The 16381-nt window shown below is 61.0% G+C and overlaps 2 protein-coding genes across 3 annotated transcripts; one reads left to right on the top strand and one right to left on the bottom strand.

Annotated features, from left to right (window-relative positions):
• Positions 1-3273: 3273 nt before the first annotated feature.
• GET3 (guided entry of tail-anchored proteins factor 3, ATPase) lies at positions 3274-11872 on the bottom strand (the record flags this gene model as incomplete). The annotated part of the gene is made up of 6 exons (XM_062019839.1): positions 11697-11872; positions 10204-10351; positions 9967-10115; positions 6264-6414; positions 6060-6167; positions 3274-3471 (listed from the first exon to the last, which is right to left on the bottom strand). Coding segments are annotated over exons 1-6 (930 nt in total), but the record flags the coding sequence as incomplete, so codon positions are not given.
• Positions 11873-12079: 207 nt separating this feature from the next.
• On the top strand, positions 12080-15865 carry TRIR (telomerase RNA component interacting RNase). Of its 2 annotated transcripts, none has more exons than XM_062019840.1 (3): positions 12080-12372; positions 15307-15384; positions 15509-15865. In XM_062019840.1, the coding sequence occupies exons 1-3, from the start codon at positions 12115-12117 to the stop codon at positions 15692-15694; spliced, it is 522 nt and encodes a 173-aa protein (XP_061875824.1). In that variant the 5' UTR covers positions 12080-12114; the 3' UTR covers positions 15695-15865. The 2 variants fall into 2 exon arrangements, with proteins under 2 accessions (XP_061875824.1, XP_061875825.1); XM_062019841.1 differs by having other exon boundaries at positions 15307-15388; positions 15520-15702.
• The last annotated feature ends 516 nt before the right edge of the window (positions 15866-16381 follow it).

Below are 16381 nucleotides of genomic sequence, written 5' to 3'. Positions count from 1 at the left end.
CCAAACCCACCCCCATGGCTCCACTCCCAGAGACAGACTCAACCCTGAATGCCAAGGGACCCCCCCAAATATGGGGGTTCAGGGGGGTTCAAGTGCATGAGACACCCCAAAACTCAACATCCACACCCCAAAAGTCACCCCACACCCCAAAATCCAACCTCAGTGCAGCACAGGGAGAGCTGGAGCCCCCCAAACCCACCCCCATCCCTCCCCAACCCAGCCCTGGACACCAGAGGAGCATCCCTCGACCATCAAGAGCCCCCCAAATATGTGGGTTCAGGGGGGTCCCAGCTGCATGAGACACCCCAAAACTCAACATCCACAACCCAAAAGTCACCCCACACCCCAAAATCCAACGTCAGTGCACCACAGGGAGAGCTGGAGCCCCCCAAACCCACCCCCATCCCTCCCCAACCCAGCCCCCGGACACCACCAGGAGCATCCCTCAGCCATCAAGAGCCCCCAAATATGGGGGTTCAAGTGCATGAGTCACCCCAAAACTCACCCATCACACCCCAAAAGTCACCCCACACCCCAAAATCCAAGCTCAGTGCAGCACAGTGAGAGATGGAGCCCCCCAAACCCACCCCTATCCCCCCCAACCCAGGACCAAACACCATCAGGAGCATCCCTCAACCATCAAGAGCCCCCAAATATGGGGGTTCAGGGGGGTCCAGCTGCATGAGACCCCCCCAAAAGTCAACATTCACACCCCAAAAGTCACCCCACACCCCAAAATCCAACCTCAGTGCAGCACAGGGAGAGCTGGGGCTTCCAAATCCAACCCCATCCCTCCCCAAGCCAGCCCAGGACACCACCAGGAGCATCCCTCAACCATCAAGATCCCCCCAAATACGTGGGTTCAGGGGGGTTCAAGTGCATGAGACACCCCAAAACTCAACATCCACACCCCAAAAGTCACCCCACACCCCAAAACTCCCCCTCAGTGCCCCACAGTGAGAGCTGGAGCCCCCAAACCCACCCCCATCCCTCCCCAACCCAGCCCCGGACACCACCAGGAGCATTCCTCAATCATTAAGAGCCCCCAAATATGGGGGTTCAGGTGCATGAGTCACCCCCAAACTCAACATCCACACCCCAAAAGTCACCCCACACCCCAAAATCCAACCTCAGTGCAGCACAGGGAGAGCTGGAGCCCCCCAAACCCAACCCCATCCATCCCCAACCCAGCCCCAAACACCACCAGGAGCATCCCTCAACCATCAAGAGCCCCCCAAATATGGGGGTTCAGGGGGTTCAAGTGCATGAGACACCCCAAAATTCAACATCCACAACCCAAAAGTCACCTCCCACCCAAAACATCCCCTCAGTGACCTACAGTGAGAGCTGGAGCCCCCTAAACCCACCCCCATCCCTCCCCAACCCAGCCCCGGACACCACCAGGAGCATCCCTCAATCATCAAGAGCCCCCAAATATGGGGGTTCAGGGGGGTTCAAGTGCATGAGACCCCCCAAAACTCAACATCCACACCCCAAAAGTCACCCCACACCCCAAAATCCAGGCTCAGTGCAGTACAGGGAGAGATGGGGCTTCCAAATCCACCCCCATCCCTCCCCAACCCAGCCCCGGACACCACCAGGAGCATCCCTCAACCATCAAGAGTCTCTCAAATATGGGGGTTCAGGGGGGTTCAAGTGCATGAGACACCCCAAAACTCAACATCCACACCCCAAAAGTCAACCCACACCCCAAAAACCCACCTCAGTGCAGCACAGGGAGAGCTGGGGCTTCCAAATCCAACCCCATCCCTCCCAAGCCAGCCCAGGACACCACCAGGAGCATCCCTCAACCAATAAGAGCCCCCAAATATGGGGGTTCAGGGGGTTCAGGTGCATGAGTCACCCCAAAACTCAACATCCACACCCCAAAAGTCACTCCACACCCCAAAATCCAAGCTCAGTGCAGCACAGGGAGAGCTGGAGCCCCCCAAACCCACCCCCATCCCTCCTCAACCCAGCCCCGGACACCACCAGGAGCATCCCTCAATCATCAAGAGCCCCCCAAATATGGGGGTTCAGGGGGGTTCAAGTGCATGAGACCCCCCAGAACTCAACATCCACACCCCAAAAGTCACCCCACACCCCAAAATCCAACCTCAGTGCCCCACAGTGAGAGCTGGAGCCCCCCAAACCCACCCCCATCCCTCCTCAACCCAGCCCTGGACACCACCAGGAGCATCCCTCAGCCATTAAGAGCCCCCAAATATGGGGGTTCAGGTGCATGAGTCCCCCCAAAACCCACTCCCACACCCCAAAACTCATCCCCCCACACCCCAAAACTCACAACCCACCCCAAAACACCCCCTCAGTGCCCCACAGTGAGAGCTGGAGCCCCCCAAACCCACCCCCATCCACTCCCAACCCAGCCCAGGACACCACCACGATCATCCCTCAACCATCAAGAGCCCCCAAATATGGGGGTTCAGGGGGGTCCAGCTGCATGAGTCACCCCAAAACTCACCCCTCACTCCCCAAACCCCCCCCCCACCCAAAACACCCCCTCAGTGCCCCATAGTGAGAGCTGGAGCCCCCCAAACCCACCCCCATCCCTCCCCAACCAGGCCCCAGACACCACCAGGAGCATCCCTCAGCTATCAAGAGCCCCCAAATATGGGGGTTCAGGGGGGTCCAGGTGCATGAGACACCCCAAAACTCACCCCTCACACCCCAAAGCTCAGCCCTCACCCCAAAAGCCCCCCTCAGTGCACCACAGTGAGAGCTGGAGCCCCCAAACCCAACCCCATCCATCCCCAACCCAGCCCCGGACACCACCAGGAGCATCCCTCAGCCATCAAGATCCCCCCCAAATACGGGGGTTCAGGGGGGTTCAAGTGCATGAGACACCCCAAAACCCACTCCCACACCCCAAAACTCATCCCCCACACCCCAAAACCCACTCCCCACCCCCAAAACACCCCTCAGTGCCCCACAGTGAGAGCTGGAGCCCCCCAAACCCACCCCCATCCCTCCCCAACCCAGCCCCGGACACCACCAGGAGCATCCCTCAGCCATTAAGAGCCCCCAAATATGGGGGTTCAGGTGCATGAGTCCCCCCAAAACCCACTCCCACACCCCAAAACTCATCCCCCACCCCAAAACACCCCCTCAGTGCCCCACAGTGAGAGCTGGAGCCCCCCAAACCCACCCCTATCCCCCCCAACCCAGCCCCGGACACCACCAGGAGCATCCCTCAACCATCCACCCCCCTTCCCCCCAAATTAACACCCCCCCCCAAAAAAATTGGGGTGCTACCTGGTCAAGGTACTTGGCCTGGATCTTGTGCCTGGCCTCACACATCTTGCAGGGCCTGTGGGGCTCGGGGAACACCAGCTGGTTGACCACGATGTTGTGGGTGTCGATGCGGCACTTGGCCAGCTCCTGGATGAGCCGCTCGGTCTCGTACAGGGACAGGAACTCGGCGATGCACACGCAGATGAAGGTGGTCTGCTCCTGGGGGAGGGGACAGGGGGGTGGCAGGGGGGTGGCAGGGGGTGGCAGGGCCAGGGGGTGGCAGGAGGGAGAGGGGAGGGGGGTAAAAGGGATGGAGGAGTGATAGAGGGTGTGGGGTGAGAGTAGGAGGGTGATGGGCAGAAGGTGGCAGGGGAAGGGTGACAGGGAGGTGGCAGAGGGTGACAGAGGGGTGACAGGAGGGGTGGCAGGGGGGGTGGCAGGGGATGGCAGGGCCAGGGGGTGGCAGGAGGGAGAGGGGAGGGGGGTAAAAGGGATGGAGGAGTGATAGAGGGTGTGGGGTGAGAGTAGAAGGGTGACAGAGAGCATGGGGTGGCAAGGGGGTGACAGGGGGTGACAGGGGGGGTGGCAGGGGGAAGGGTGACAGGGAGGTGGCAGGGGGTGACAGGGGGTGACAGTGGGGTGGCAAGGGGGGTGGCAGGGCCAGGGGGTGGCAGCAGGGAGAGGGGAGGGGGTGAACGGTGGCAGTAGAGGGGGGTAAAAGGGAGGGAGAAGTGAGAGAGGGGTGTGGGGTGAGAGTAGGAGGGTGACAGGGCAGAGGGTGGCAGGGGGGTGACACAGGCAGGGGGTGGACACAGGGAGAGGGAGGGGGTGAGTTGAAGGAAGTAGGAGTAGGAAGGGTGACAATGGGCACAGGGTGACAGGGGGCAGGGGGTGACACTGGGACACTGTACTCAGGGTGACACTGGGACACTGTACTCAAGGTGACACTGTGCTCAGGGTGACACTGGGACACTGTACTCAGGGTGACATCTTGCTCATGGTGACACTGGGACACTGTACTCAAGGTGACACTGTACTCAGGGTGACACTGGGACACTGTACTCAAGGTGACACTGTACTCAGGGTGACACTGGGACACTGTACTCAAGGTGACACTGTACTCAGGGTGACACTGGGACACTGTACTCAAGGTGACACTGTGCTCAGGGTGACACTGGGACACTGCTCAGGGTGACACTGTACTCAGGGTGACACTGGGACACTGTACTCAGGGTGACATCTTGCTCATGGTGACACTGTACTCAGGGTGACACTGGGACACTGTACTCAAGGTGACACTGTGCTCAGGGTGACACTGGGACACCTGTACTCAAGGTGACACTGTGCTCAGGGTGACACTGGGACACTGTACTCAAGGTGACACTGTGCTCAGGGTGACACTGGGACACCTGTACTCAAGGTGACACTGTGCTCAGGGTGACACTGGGACACCTGTACTCAAGGTGACACTGTGCTCAGGGTGACACTGGGACACCTGTACTCAAGGTGACACTGTACTCAGGGTGACACTGGGACACTGTACTCAGGGTGACATCCTGCTCAGGGTGACACCGTGCTCAGGGTGACACTGGGACACCTGTACTCAGGGTGACATCCTGCTCAGGGTGACACCGTGCTCAGGGTGACACTGGGACACCTGTACTCAAGGTGACACTGTGCTCAGGGTGACACTGGGACACTGTACTCAGGGTGACACCCTGCTCAGGGTGACACCAGGACCCAGCACCCAGAGGCCTCTCACTCAGCTCTGAATCCCCTCAGGAACGTGCCCAAACCAGTTTGGCCACATCCCAACCCCTCTCCCCCGACTCCTCTCCCAGTCTGCCCAGTTCCCCCTCCCAGCTCCCCCAGTCCCATCCCTCAACCTCCCCACCCCCCTCCCAGTGCCCTCCCAGTCCCCCCAGTCCCCTCCCAATCCCCCCCAGTCCCCTCCCAGTCCCCCCCAGTCCCCTCCCAATCCCCCCAGTCCCCTCCCTTCCCCCTCCCAGTCCCCCCAGTGCCCCAGTCCCCCCAATACCCCCTCAATCCCCTTCCAGTCCCCTCAATCCCCTCCCAGTCCCCCCAGTCCCCTCCCAATCCCCCCCAGTCCCCACAGTGCTCTCCAGTCCCCCCAGTGCCCTCCCAGTCCCCGCAATCCCCTCCCAGTCCCCTTCGTTTCCCCTCCCAGTCCCCCCAGTGCTCTCCCAGTCTCCCCAGTCCCCTCCCAATCCCCCCCAATCCCCTCCCAGTCCCCCCAGTCCCCTTCCTTCCCCCTCCCACTGTTCCCAGTGCTCTCCCAGTCCACCCCCAGTGCTCTCCCAGTCTCCCCAGTCCCCCTCCCAATCCCCCCTCAATCCCCTCCCAGTCCCCCCAATTCCCCCCCAGTCCCACTCCCAGTCTCCCCAGTCGCTCTCCCAGTCCCCCTAGTCCCCTCCCAATCCCCCCCAATCCCCTCCCAATCCCTCCCCCAGTGCTCTCCCAGTCCCCCCAGTCCCCTCCCAATCCCCTCCAGTCCCACCCCAGTCTCCTCTCTTCCTCCTCCCAGTCCCCTCAGTGCTCTCCCAGCCTCCCCAGTCCCCTCCCAGTCCCCCCAATCCCCTCCCAGTCCCCCCAGTCCCCTCCCAGTCCCTCCCCAGTCCACCCAGTCCCCTCCCAATCCCCTCCCAGTCCCCCCAGACCCCTCCCAATCCCCTCCCAATCCCCCCCAGTCCCCTCCCAGTCCCCCCAATCCCCTCCCAATCCCTCCCAGTCCCCCCAATCCCCTCCCAGTTCCCCCAATCCCCTCCCAGTGCCCCCAGCTCCCTCACCGGGTCCTTGAACTGCTCGCTGACGGAGCGGATGACGGGCAGCGTCTCCTCCAGTTTGGAGGCCAACTGGTCGGCGTTCATGTCCCCCAGGCCCAGCATGTTGCACATCTGGGGGAGGTTCCATCACACCTCCCTCTTTTTTAGGGGGGTTCCCCCCTCCTTCTGTACCCCCACCCCTCCCCAGAAGCTGCTCCTCTTCCTCACCTGGGAGATGAAGGGGCTGATCTGGTTCTTGATCTGCATGAGGCGGCCCAGGCCCCGCTCCACGATGGTGGGGAAGTTGAGGAGCCGCAGCGTGTGGCCCGTGGGGGCCGTGTCAAACACCACCACCGAGAAGTTCATCCCCTTCACCAGCCTGACAAGCAGGGGGGACACACACAAGGGGGGCACACACCCCAAGAGTCAATGGGGGAGGTCTAGAAGGCAATGGGGGGACTCAAAAGGCAATGGGGGGACTCAAAAGGCAATGGGGGATCTCAAGAGTCAATGGGTGACCCTAAAGAGTCAATGGGGGATCTCAAGAGTCAATGGGGGAGCCCAAAAGGGAATGGGGGGACTCAAAAGGCAATGGGGGGACTCAAAAGGCAATGGGGGATCTCCAAAAGGCAATGGGGGAGCCCAAAGTATCAATGGGGGAGACCAAAAGGCAATGGGGGATCTCAAGAGTCAATGGGGGAACCCCAAAGTCAATGGGGGAGCCCCAAAGGCAATGGGGGATCTCAAGAGTCAATGGGGGATCTCAAGAGTCAATGGGCGACCCTAAAGAGTCAATGGGGAATCTCAAGAGTCAATGGGAGATCTCAAGAGTCAATGGGGGAGCTCAAAAGGCAATGGGGGGACTCAAAAGGCAATGGGGGGACTCAAAAGGCAATGGGGGATCTCCAAAAGGCAATGGGGGAGCCCAAAGTATCAATGGGGGAGACCAAAAGGGAATGGGGGATCTCAAGAGTCAATGGGGGAACCCCAAAGTCAATGGGGGAGCCCCAAAGGCAATGGGGGATCTCAAGAGTCAATGGGGGATCTCAAGAGTCAATGGGCGACCCTAAAGAGTCAATGGGCGACCCTAAAGAGTCAATGGGGAATCTCAAGAGTCAATGGGAGATCTCAAGAGTCAATGGGGGAGCTCAAAAGGCAATGGGGGGACTCAAAAGGCAATGGGGGGACTCAAAAGGCAATGGGGGATCTCCAAAAGGCAATGGGGGAGCCCAAAGTATCAATGGGGGAGACCAAAAGGGAATGGGGGATCTCAAGAGTCAATGGGGGAACCCCAAAGTCAATGGGGGAGCCCAAAAGGCAATGGGGGGACTCAAGAGTCAATGGGGGAACCCCAAAGTCAATGGGGGAGCCCAAAAGGCAATGGGGGATCTCAAGAGTCAATGGGGGACCCCCAAAGTCAATGGGGGAGCCCAAAAGGCAATGGGGGGACTCAAAAGTTAATGGAGAACCCTAAAGAGTCAATGGGGGAGCCCAAAAAGCAATGGGGGAATCTCAAGAGTCAATAGAGGACACCAAAAGGCAATGGGAGACCCTGAAGAGTCAATGGGGGATCTCAAGAGTCAATGGGGGACCCCCAAAAGGCAATGGGGGAGCCCAAAAGGCAATGGGGGAGACTCAAAAGGCAATGGGGGACCTCAAGAGTCAATGGGGGATCCCAAGAGTCAATGGGGGAACTCAAAAGTCAATGGGCGACACTAAAGAGTCAATGGAGGATCTCAAGAGTCAATGGGGGAGCCCAAAAGGGAATGGGGGGACTCAAGAGTCAATGGGGGAACCCCAAAGTCAATGGGGGAGCCCAAAAGGCAATGGGGGATCTCAAGAGTCAATGGGGGAACCCCAAAGTCAATGGGGGAGCCCAAAAGGCAATGGGGGGACTCAAAAGTTAATGGAGAACCCTAAAGAGTCAATGGGGGAGCCCAAAAAGCAATGGGGGATCTCAAGAGTCAATAGAGGACACCAAAAGGCAATGGGAGACCCTGAAGAGTCAATGAGGGATCTCAAGAGTCAATGGGGGACCCCCAAAAGGCAATGGGGGAGCCCAAAAGGCAATGGGGGAGACTCAAAAGGCAATGGGGGACCTCAAGAGTCAATGGGGGATCCCAAGAGTCAATGGGGGAACTCAAAAGTCAATGGGCGACACTAAAGAGTCAATGGAGCATCTCAAGAGTCAATGGGGGAGCCCAAAAGGGAATGGGGGAGCCCAAAAGGGAATGGGGGGGACTCAAGAGTCAATGGGGGAACCCCAAAGTCAATGGGGGAGCCCAAAAGGCAATGGGGGATCTCAAGAGTCAATGGGGGAACCCCAAAGTCAATGGGGGAGCCCAAAAGGCAATGGGGGGACTCAAAAGTTAATGGAGAACCCTAAAGAGTCAATGGGGGAGCCCAAAAAGCAATGGGGGATCTCAAGAGTCAATAGAGGACACCAAAAGGCAATGGGAGACCCTGAAGAGTCAATGAGGGATCTCAAGAGTCAATATGGGACCCCCAAAGTCAATGAGGGAGCCCAAAGAGTCAATGGGGGAGCCCAAAGAGTCAATGGGGGATCTAAAGAGTCAAAGGGGGAACCCCAAAGTCAATGGGGGAGCCCAAAGAGTCAGTGGGGGAGCCCAAAAGGGAATGGGGAGACTCAAAAGGCAATGGGGGACCTCAAGAGTCAATGGGGGATCCCAAGAGTCAATGGGGGAACTCAAAAGTCAATGGGCGACACTAAAGAGTCAATGGGGGATCTCAAGAGTCAATGGGGGAGCCCAAAGAGTCAATGGGGGAGCCCAAAGAGTCAATGGGGAAGCCCAAAAAGCAATGGAGATCACCCACAAGTCAAGAGGGAAACTCTCAAGTCAATGAGAGACCACAAAAGTCAATGGAGGAACCCCACAAGTCAAGGGGGAAACTCAATGGGAGTCAATGGGGGACCCCAAAAGGCAACAGTGATCAACCACAAGTCAAGACAGAAACTCTCAAGTCAATGGGGGACCCCAAAGAGTCAATGGGGGACCTCAAAGGTCAATGGGGGGTGCAGAGGCTGCTGCTGCAGTTCAAGGGGTTTCTGGGGGTCAGGGATGAGACTGAGAGGGGTGAAACGGCCCTGGGCCAGGCATCCCCCAGCTCAGCAGCAGGGGACTGAGACCAGTGGCCACCAGGGCAAAACCAGTGGCCACCATGACAAAACCAGTGGCCACCACGGCAAAACCAGTGGCCACCAGGGCAAAACCAGTGGCCACCATGACAAAAACAGTGACCACCATGACAAAACCAGTGGCCACCAGGGCAAAACCAGTGGCCACCATGACAAAACCAGTGGCCACCACAGGGAAACCAGTGGCCACCACAGGGAAACCAGTGACCACCATGACAAAACCAGTGACCACCATAGTGAAACCAGCGACCACCAGGGCAAAAACAGTGGCCACCATGGCAAAAACAGTGGCCACCATGGAAAACCAGTGGTCATCACAGCAGAACCAGTGGCCACAGTGAAACTCAGCATCTTGGTAGCCCTGCCCTGGTATCTGGTAGCCCTCTGGGGAGCCCTTGGCACCCTTTCCCAGTCACTTTTAAACTGGGAAGCCCAGAACTGGCCACAAAATCCCAGCTGTGACCTCAGTGAGTGACCAGAACCCCCCTGATCATCACCCTCGATGCCCCTCAAGATGCCACCAGCCTCCTTGCCCACCACAACAAGCTGGTAGCCACCAGTAGTCCCAGTTCCCTCACCTGGAGCTTGTCCTGATGCAAGTGGGATGTTCCTCACCCTCAGGAGCTTCCTCCCCACCTCCAACTCCTCCCATGTCACCAAACAGCTCCACAAGACCAACCCCAACCCCTTCAACCCCAACCCCAAGCTCCCAACCTTCAAATCTTGGGGACCAACCCCCTTCTAAACCTTGGGGACCCCCCCAAAAAGCTTCACCTCATGACCTCAGCGTAGCTCATGGCCTCATCGATGCCAGGGAACGCGCTCATGGCCTCCTGCATCATCTTCTTGCCCATGCTCAGCATGTTGTCCTCCTCAAAGAACTCATCAGGCAGCTCTGCCACCCCCAGGCTGGGGTCAATCTCCTGAGGATGAGGAAGAAAAGGATGAAGGGGGATGGTTGGAAGGGGGAGGAGACCTTCCTGGATCCTGTTGTGGCCTCCTTGGGCTCACCATGGCGAAGAGGTTGTCGTAGCCTTTGACTTTGGTGGGGACTTTGGAGAACTTCTGGTCAAAAGCATCTGAGATGTTGTGGGCTGGGTCAGTGGAGATGATGAGGACACTCTCCCTCACCTTGGAGAGCTGCACAGCCAGGCTGCAGCTGAGGGGGAGGGTTACAGCAGTGAGGGAGGGGGGCATGGAACTGAGGGGAGAGGGGTTGGGAGCTTCCTGGGTGAGGGAAGAGCTGGTTGTGTGTAGGAGCCAGATGGAGATTCTGGTGCTCTCAAGGAAGGGGATGGAGCCTCGTTTCATTCTTACCCCCAATCATCCCCTGAGCCCCTTCAATTTGCACCAGCTCATGCCAAGCTCCCCATGACACCCCCCATCCCATCCCATCCCATCCCACCCCACCCCATGCCATCCCTAACACCTCCATCTCATCCAAATCCACCATGACCCCATCCCATCCCATCCCATCCCATAATCCCCATCCCATCCCACCCCATCCCATCCCAGCTCACCCCATAACCCCCATCCCATCCCATCCCACCCCATCCCATCCCATCCCACCCCGTCCCATGACCGCCATCTCATCCCATCCCATCCCATCCCATCTCCCATCCCATCCCACCCCATCCCATCCTCCCCAACTCCTCCATCTCATCCAAATCCACCCTGACCCCTCCCCATCCCATCCCATCCCACCTCATTCCACCCCATCCCATGACCACCATCTCATCCCACTCCATCCCATCCCATCCCACCCCCCCCATCTCATCCAAATCCACCCTGACCCCAACCCATCCCATCCCATCCCATCCCATCCCCCCATCCCATCCCACCTCATTCCACCCCATCCCATGGCCACCATCTCATCCCACTCCATCCCATCCCATCCCATCCCATCCCATCCCATCCCATCCCATCCCCCCCAACTCTTCCATCTCATCCAAATCCACGCTGACCCCATCCCATCCCATGACACCCCATCTCATCCCAACCTCCCCATCCCATCCCATCCCATGACCACCATCCCATCCCATCCCATCCCATCCCTCCCATCCCATCTGACCCCATCCCACCCCATCCCACCACATTCCATGACCACCATCTCATCCCAATCTCCCCACCCCATCCCCCCATCCCATCCCATCTCATCCCACTCCATCCCATCCCATTCCATGACACCCCATCCCCCCATCCCATCCCATCCCATCTGACCCCATCCCATCCCATCTCATCCCATCCCTCCCATCCCATCTGACCCCATCCCATCCCACCACATTCCATGACCACCATCTCATCCCAATCTCCCCACCCAATCTCCCCATCCCATCCCATCCCATCCCATCCCAGCCCATCCCCCCAATCGCCCTGTCGCGACCCCCCCCCATCCTTCGCGACCCCCTCGTCTCTCCCCTTCCCACTCTGATCCCCCCATCCTCCCGTGACCCCCCATCCCCCGTCCCCCCCATCCCTCCCCCCCCCCGCTCCCCGCGTCTCACCTACACGTCGTCTTCCCCACTCCCCCCTTTCCCCCCACGAAGATCCACTTGAGGCTCCTTTGCTCGATGATATTGGCCAGCGTCGGCTCCAGCGGCTCCACGTCGGGCGCGTCCTCGAACTCCTCCGCCTCCGGCCCCCACCCGCCCGCTGCCGCCGCCGCCGCCGCCGCCGCCATCTTTCCCCTTCCGCTCCTCCTCCCCGCCCCCTCTCTCTGATTGGCCGCTTCCCTCCTCCACCTCCCCATCCCTCCTCACCCATTGGTCAATGCGCTTGTCAATCATCCCCTCACCGCGCGGTAGACCCCGCCCCCTCCCGCCGCCGTTGCCTGGCAACGAGCCGCCCGTCGGCGCCGTGACGTCATCACCCCGCGCCCAAACCGGCGGCCTCGGGGAAGGGGGGTGGGGGGGGCAGGACAAGATGGCGGCGCTCGGTGAGGACGGGGCTGGGGAGGCCCCGTCGCCGTCGCCGCCTCCTCCCGGCCCCGGCGGCGGCATCAACGTCTTCGCCAACGACGGCAGCTTCCTGGAGCTCTTTAAGAGGAAGATGGAAGCGGAGCAACAACGGGAACGGGAAGCGGCGGCGGCTGCGGCGGCGGAAGCTCCCGGTAGCGCCGGGCCTGGGCCTCACCGTTCAACCGACGGCTCCAAGAGGAGCGGCGGCGGCTCGCTTGGCTTCGTAAGGACGATGAAGGGGGGGCTGGAGGGGCTGGGAGAGCGGTACCGGGTGTAAGGGGGAGGGGGGAGTCTCCGCGATGGGGTCGGGGCCCGTAACGGAGAGTGGGGGGGGTCGAGGGGTGGTCCCAGGGTTCTTTAGGGGGGCTCCTGGGGGTTTTAGGGGGCTTCATGGGCTTTTTGGGGGGGGTCTCGGAGGCTTTGAGGCCTCCCGGAGGACTTGGGGGTGTCCTGAAGGAGTTTGGAGGGGGTCACGGGGCTCTTTGAGGGGCTCCGAGGGCTCTTTGGGGGGGCTCCTGGGGCTTTTAGGGGGCTTCCCGGGCTTTTGAGGGGGGTCTCGGAGGTGTGGGGGGTGTCTTGGAGCTGTTGGGGGGGTCCTGGGGTACTTGGGGGGCTCTTTGGGGAGGTCTTGGAGGGATCCCAAAGGCTTGGGAGGTGTCTTGGGGTACTTCGGGGGCTCCTGGAGGGGTCCCAGAGGCCTGGGAGGTGTCTTGGGGGGCTCCTGGAGTACTTGGGGGGCTCCTGGGGGGGTCCCAGAGGCCTGGGAGGTGTCTTGGGGGGTTCCTGGGGTACTTGGGGGGATCCCAGAGGCCTGGGGGCTGTCTTGGGGGGTCCTGAGGTACTTGGGGGGCTCCTGGGGGGGTCCCAGAGGCCTGAGGGGTGTCTTGGGGGTGTCTTGGGGTACTTTGGGGGCTCCTGGGGGGTCCCAGAGGCCTGAGGGGTGTCTTGGGAGGCTCCTGGGGGGTCCCAGAGGTCTGGGAAGTGTCTTGGAGGGGTCCTGGAGTACTTGGGGGGGCTTTTGGGGGGCTCCTGGGTGGGTCCCAGAGGCCTGGGGGGATCTTGGGGTACTTGGGGGGCTCCTGGGGGGTCCCAGAGGCCTGGAGGGTGTCTTGGGGGGGTCTTGGGGTACTTGGGGGGCTCCTGGGGGGTCCCAGAGGCCTGGAGGGTGTCTTGGGGGGGTCTTGGGGTACTTGGGGGGCTCCTGGGGGGGGTCCCAGAGGCCTGGGGGGATCTTGGGGTACTTGGAGGGCTCCTGGGGGGTTGAGGGGTGTCTTGGAGCTCGTTGGGGGGTTCCTGAGGCCCATCCAATCAGCCCCTCCCCCTCTCCATTAAGCCCTCTCCCTCCTAGCCCCGCCCCTCTTGTACCCCCCCACACAATCACCGCTCCTCCAAGCCACGCCCCTGTATGGCCTCCCATCCAATCACAGCCCCAGATCCTCACTCTCCAAGCCCCACCCCCTCCAAGCCCCGCCCCTGTAGGACCTCCCATCCAATCGTAGCCTGGGTCCTCTCACCCAAGCCCCACCCCTTTACAAAAGCCACGCCCCTCTAGCTCCTCCCACCAAGCCCCGCCCCTCTTGTACCTCCCACCCAATCACCGCTCTCCAAGCCACGCCCCTGTATGGCCTCCCATCCAATCACAGCCCCAGCTCCTCCCTTCCGAAGCCCCGCCCCCTCTTCCGAAGCCCCGCCCCTCTTCCGAAGCCCCGCCCCTTCCAAAGCCACGACCCATCCAAGCCACGCCCCCTCCTAGCACCAGCTCTTTAAGCCTTACCCGCCAAGCCACGCCCCCTCAAAAGCCACGCCCATTTAGTACCTCCCATCCAATCACTGCCCAGCTCCTCCCCTTCAAGCCCCGCCCCCTCCAAGCCCCGGCCCTTTAAGCCTTGCCCACCAAGCCACGCCCCCTCAAAAAGCCCCACCCCTGTAGGGCCTCCCATCCAATCACAGCCCCAGATCCTCCCCGCCAAGCCACGCCCCTTCAGAAAGCCACGCCCCATTCCAAAGCCACGCCCCATCCAAGCCACGCCCCTCCTAGCACCACCCCTCTAAGCCTTACCCGCCAAGCCACGCCCCCTCAAAAGCCACGCCCATTTAGTACCTCACATCCAATCACAGCCCAGCTCCTCCCCTCCAATTCCCGCCCCCTCCAAGCCCCGCCCCCTCCTAGCACCACCCCTCTTGTACCTCCCACCCCCATCACTGCTCCTCCAAGCCCCGCCCCTGTATGGCCTCCCATCCAATCACAGCCCCAGATCCTCCCTTCAGAAGCCCCGCCTCCTTCCAAAGCCACGCCCCATCCAAGCCACGCCCCTCCTAGCACCAGTTCTTTAAAGCCTTACCCGCCAAGCACGCCCCTCAAAAAGCCACGCCCCTGCAGTACCTCCCATCCAATCACAGCCCCAGATAGTCCTCGCTAAGCCACGCCCCCTTCAGAAAGCCCCGCCCCTTTCCAAAGCCCCGCCCCTCCAAGCCCCAGCCTTTAAGCCTTGCCCGCCAAGCCACGCCCCTCAAAAAGCCACGCCTCTGTAGGACCTCCCATCCAATCACAGCCCCAGCTCCTCCCCTCCAAGCCCCGCCCCCTTACAAAAGCCCCGGCCCCCTCAAAGCCCCGCCCCCTCCAAGCCCTGGCCCTTTAAGCCTTACAACCAAGCCCCGCCCCCTCAAAAGCCACGCCCCTTCAAAGCCACGCCCACCAAGCCATGCCCCGCCTAGCACCAGCTCTTTAAGCCTTACCTGCCAAGCCACGCCCTCTCAGAAGCCACGCCCCATAGGGCCTCTCATCCAATCACCGTCCGAGCTCCTCCCCTCTAAGCCCGCCCCCTCCAAGCCCTGGCCCTTTAAGCCTTACCAACCAAGCCCCGCCCCCTCAAAAGCCCCGCCCCTTTAGGACCGCCCATCCAATCACAGCCCAGATCGTCCTCTCCAAGCCACGCCCCCTTCAGAAAAGCCACGCCCCTTCAAAGCCACGCCCACCAAGCCATGCCCCGCCTAGCACCAGCTCTTTAAGCCTTACCTGCCAAGCCACGCCCTCTCAAAAAGCCACGCCCCCATAGGGCCTCTCATCCAATCACCGTCCGAGCTCCTCCCCTCTAAGCCCCGCCCCCCAAAGCCCCGCCCCCTCCAGGCTCCGCCCCTTTAACCCCTCCCCCGCCAGGTTGGGCGCCGCCGGGCAGGGCCTCGCCTGGCTCTCAAAACCGGCGTCGTGGCCAAGAAACAAAAGACCGACGAGGAAGTGAGTGTGAGACCCCCCTAAACCCACCCCCCACCCCAAACCAACCCCCCACGGGGGCGAGGGGGCACCTGACACCCCCAAAAACCCCCCCAAACCCCCCCAAAATCACCCCCCCCCCCCCCAGGTGCTGACGAGTAAAGGGCGACGCCTGGGCCAAGTACATGGCGGAGGTGAAGAAGTACAAAGCTCACCAGTGCAGCGACGACGACAAAACCAGGCCCCTGGTCAAATAACCCCCCCCCCCAAGAAGATTTTGGGGGGCAGGGGGAGGGGTTGGACCCCCTTTTGGAGCAGAGGGGGGGGGGTTTGACCCCCGTTTGGAGCGGGGGAGGGGGTTGAACCCCGTTTGGAGCAGGGGGGAGGGGTTGGGAGATGAACCCCGTGGCTACCAAGGACTTGAGACTGGGGGTGGATGGAAGGATTTGGGGGGGAGGGGGGGGAAGGATTTTGGGGTCCCCCCTCCCCCCCCACACTCCCTCTGTTGGGCCTGGGGGGGTTTTTGGGGTGGGGAGGGTGGGGGAGGGGTGTTTGGTGCAGTATTAAAGCTGGAGATTTGGTTGTGTGTCTGGGGGTGTTTTTGGGGGGACATTGTTGTTTTCTGCTCAAATTGGGGGGGTCATGGCTCACCTCCCCCCCCACCCAAAATTGGGGGGGTCCTGGGTTACCCCCCCCCCCCCCCCCAATTCAAGTTTGGGGGGTCCTGGCTCACTCCCAACACCCCCAGGGCAAAGGAGTTGCCCCCTGGTTTGGGGGTGGGAGGGGGAGGGTTTGGGGGTCCCAGTTTGACCCCCAACTGCTCTTCCCAGTTCACCCAGTGCTCCCAGTTTCCCCTCCCAGTCTCCACAGTGCTCCTGGTTCGCCCACTATGCCCAGTTCCCTTCCCAGGTGCTCCCAGTACCCCCCCCATGCTATTTCCCCTCCCAGTCTCTCCAGTGCTCCCAGTTCCCCCAGTGCTCTCTATCCCATTCCCAGTGCTCCCAGTCCCCCCAGCCCCTTC

The sequence above is a fragment of the Colius striatus genome, unplaced genomic scaffold, assembly GCF_028858725.1.
Source record: "Colius striatus isolate bColStr4 unplaced genomic scaffold, bColStr4.1.hap1 scaffold_214, whole genome shotgun sequence".
Lineage (NCBI taxonomy): Eukaryota > Metazoa > Chordata > Aves > Coliiformes > Coliidae > Colius > Colius striatus.
The sequence above is the reverse complement of the archived record's forward strand: the minus strand, read 5'-3'. Positions and strand labels throughout refer to the sequence as shown.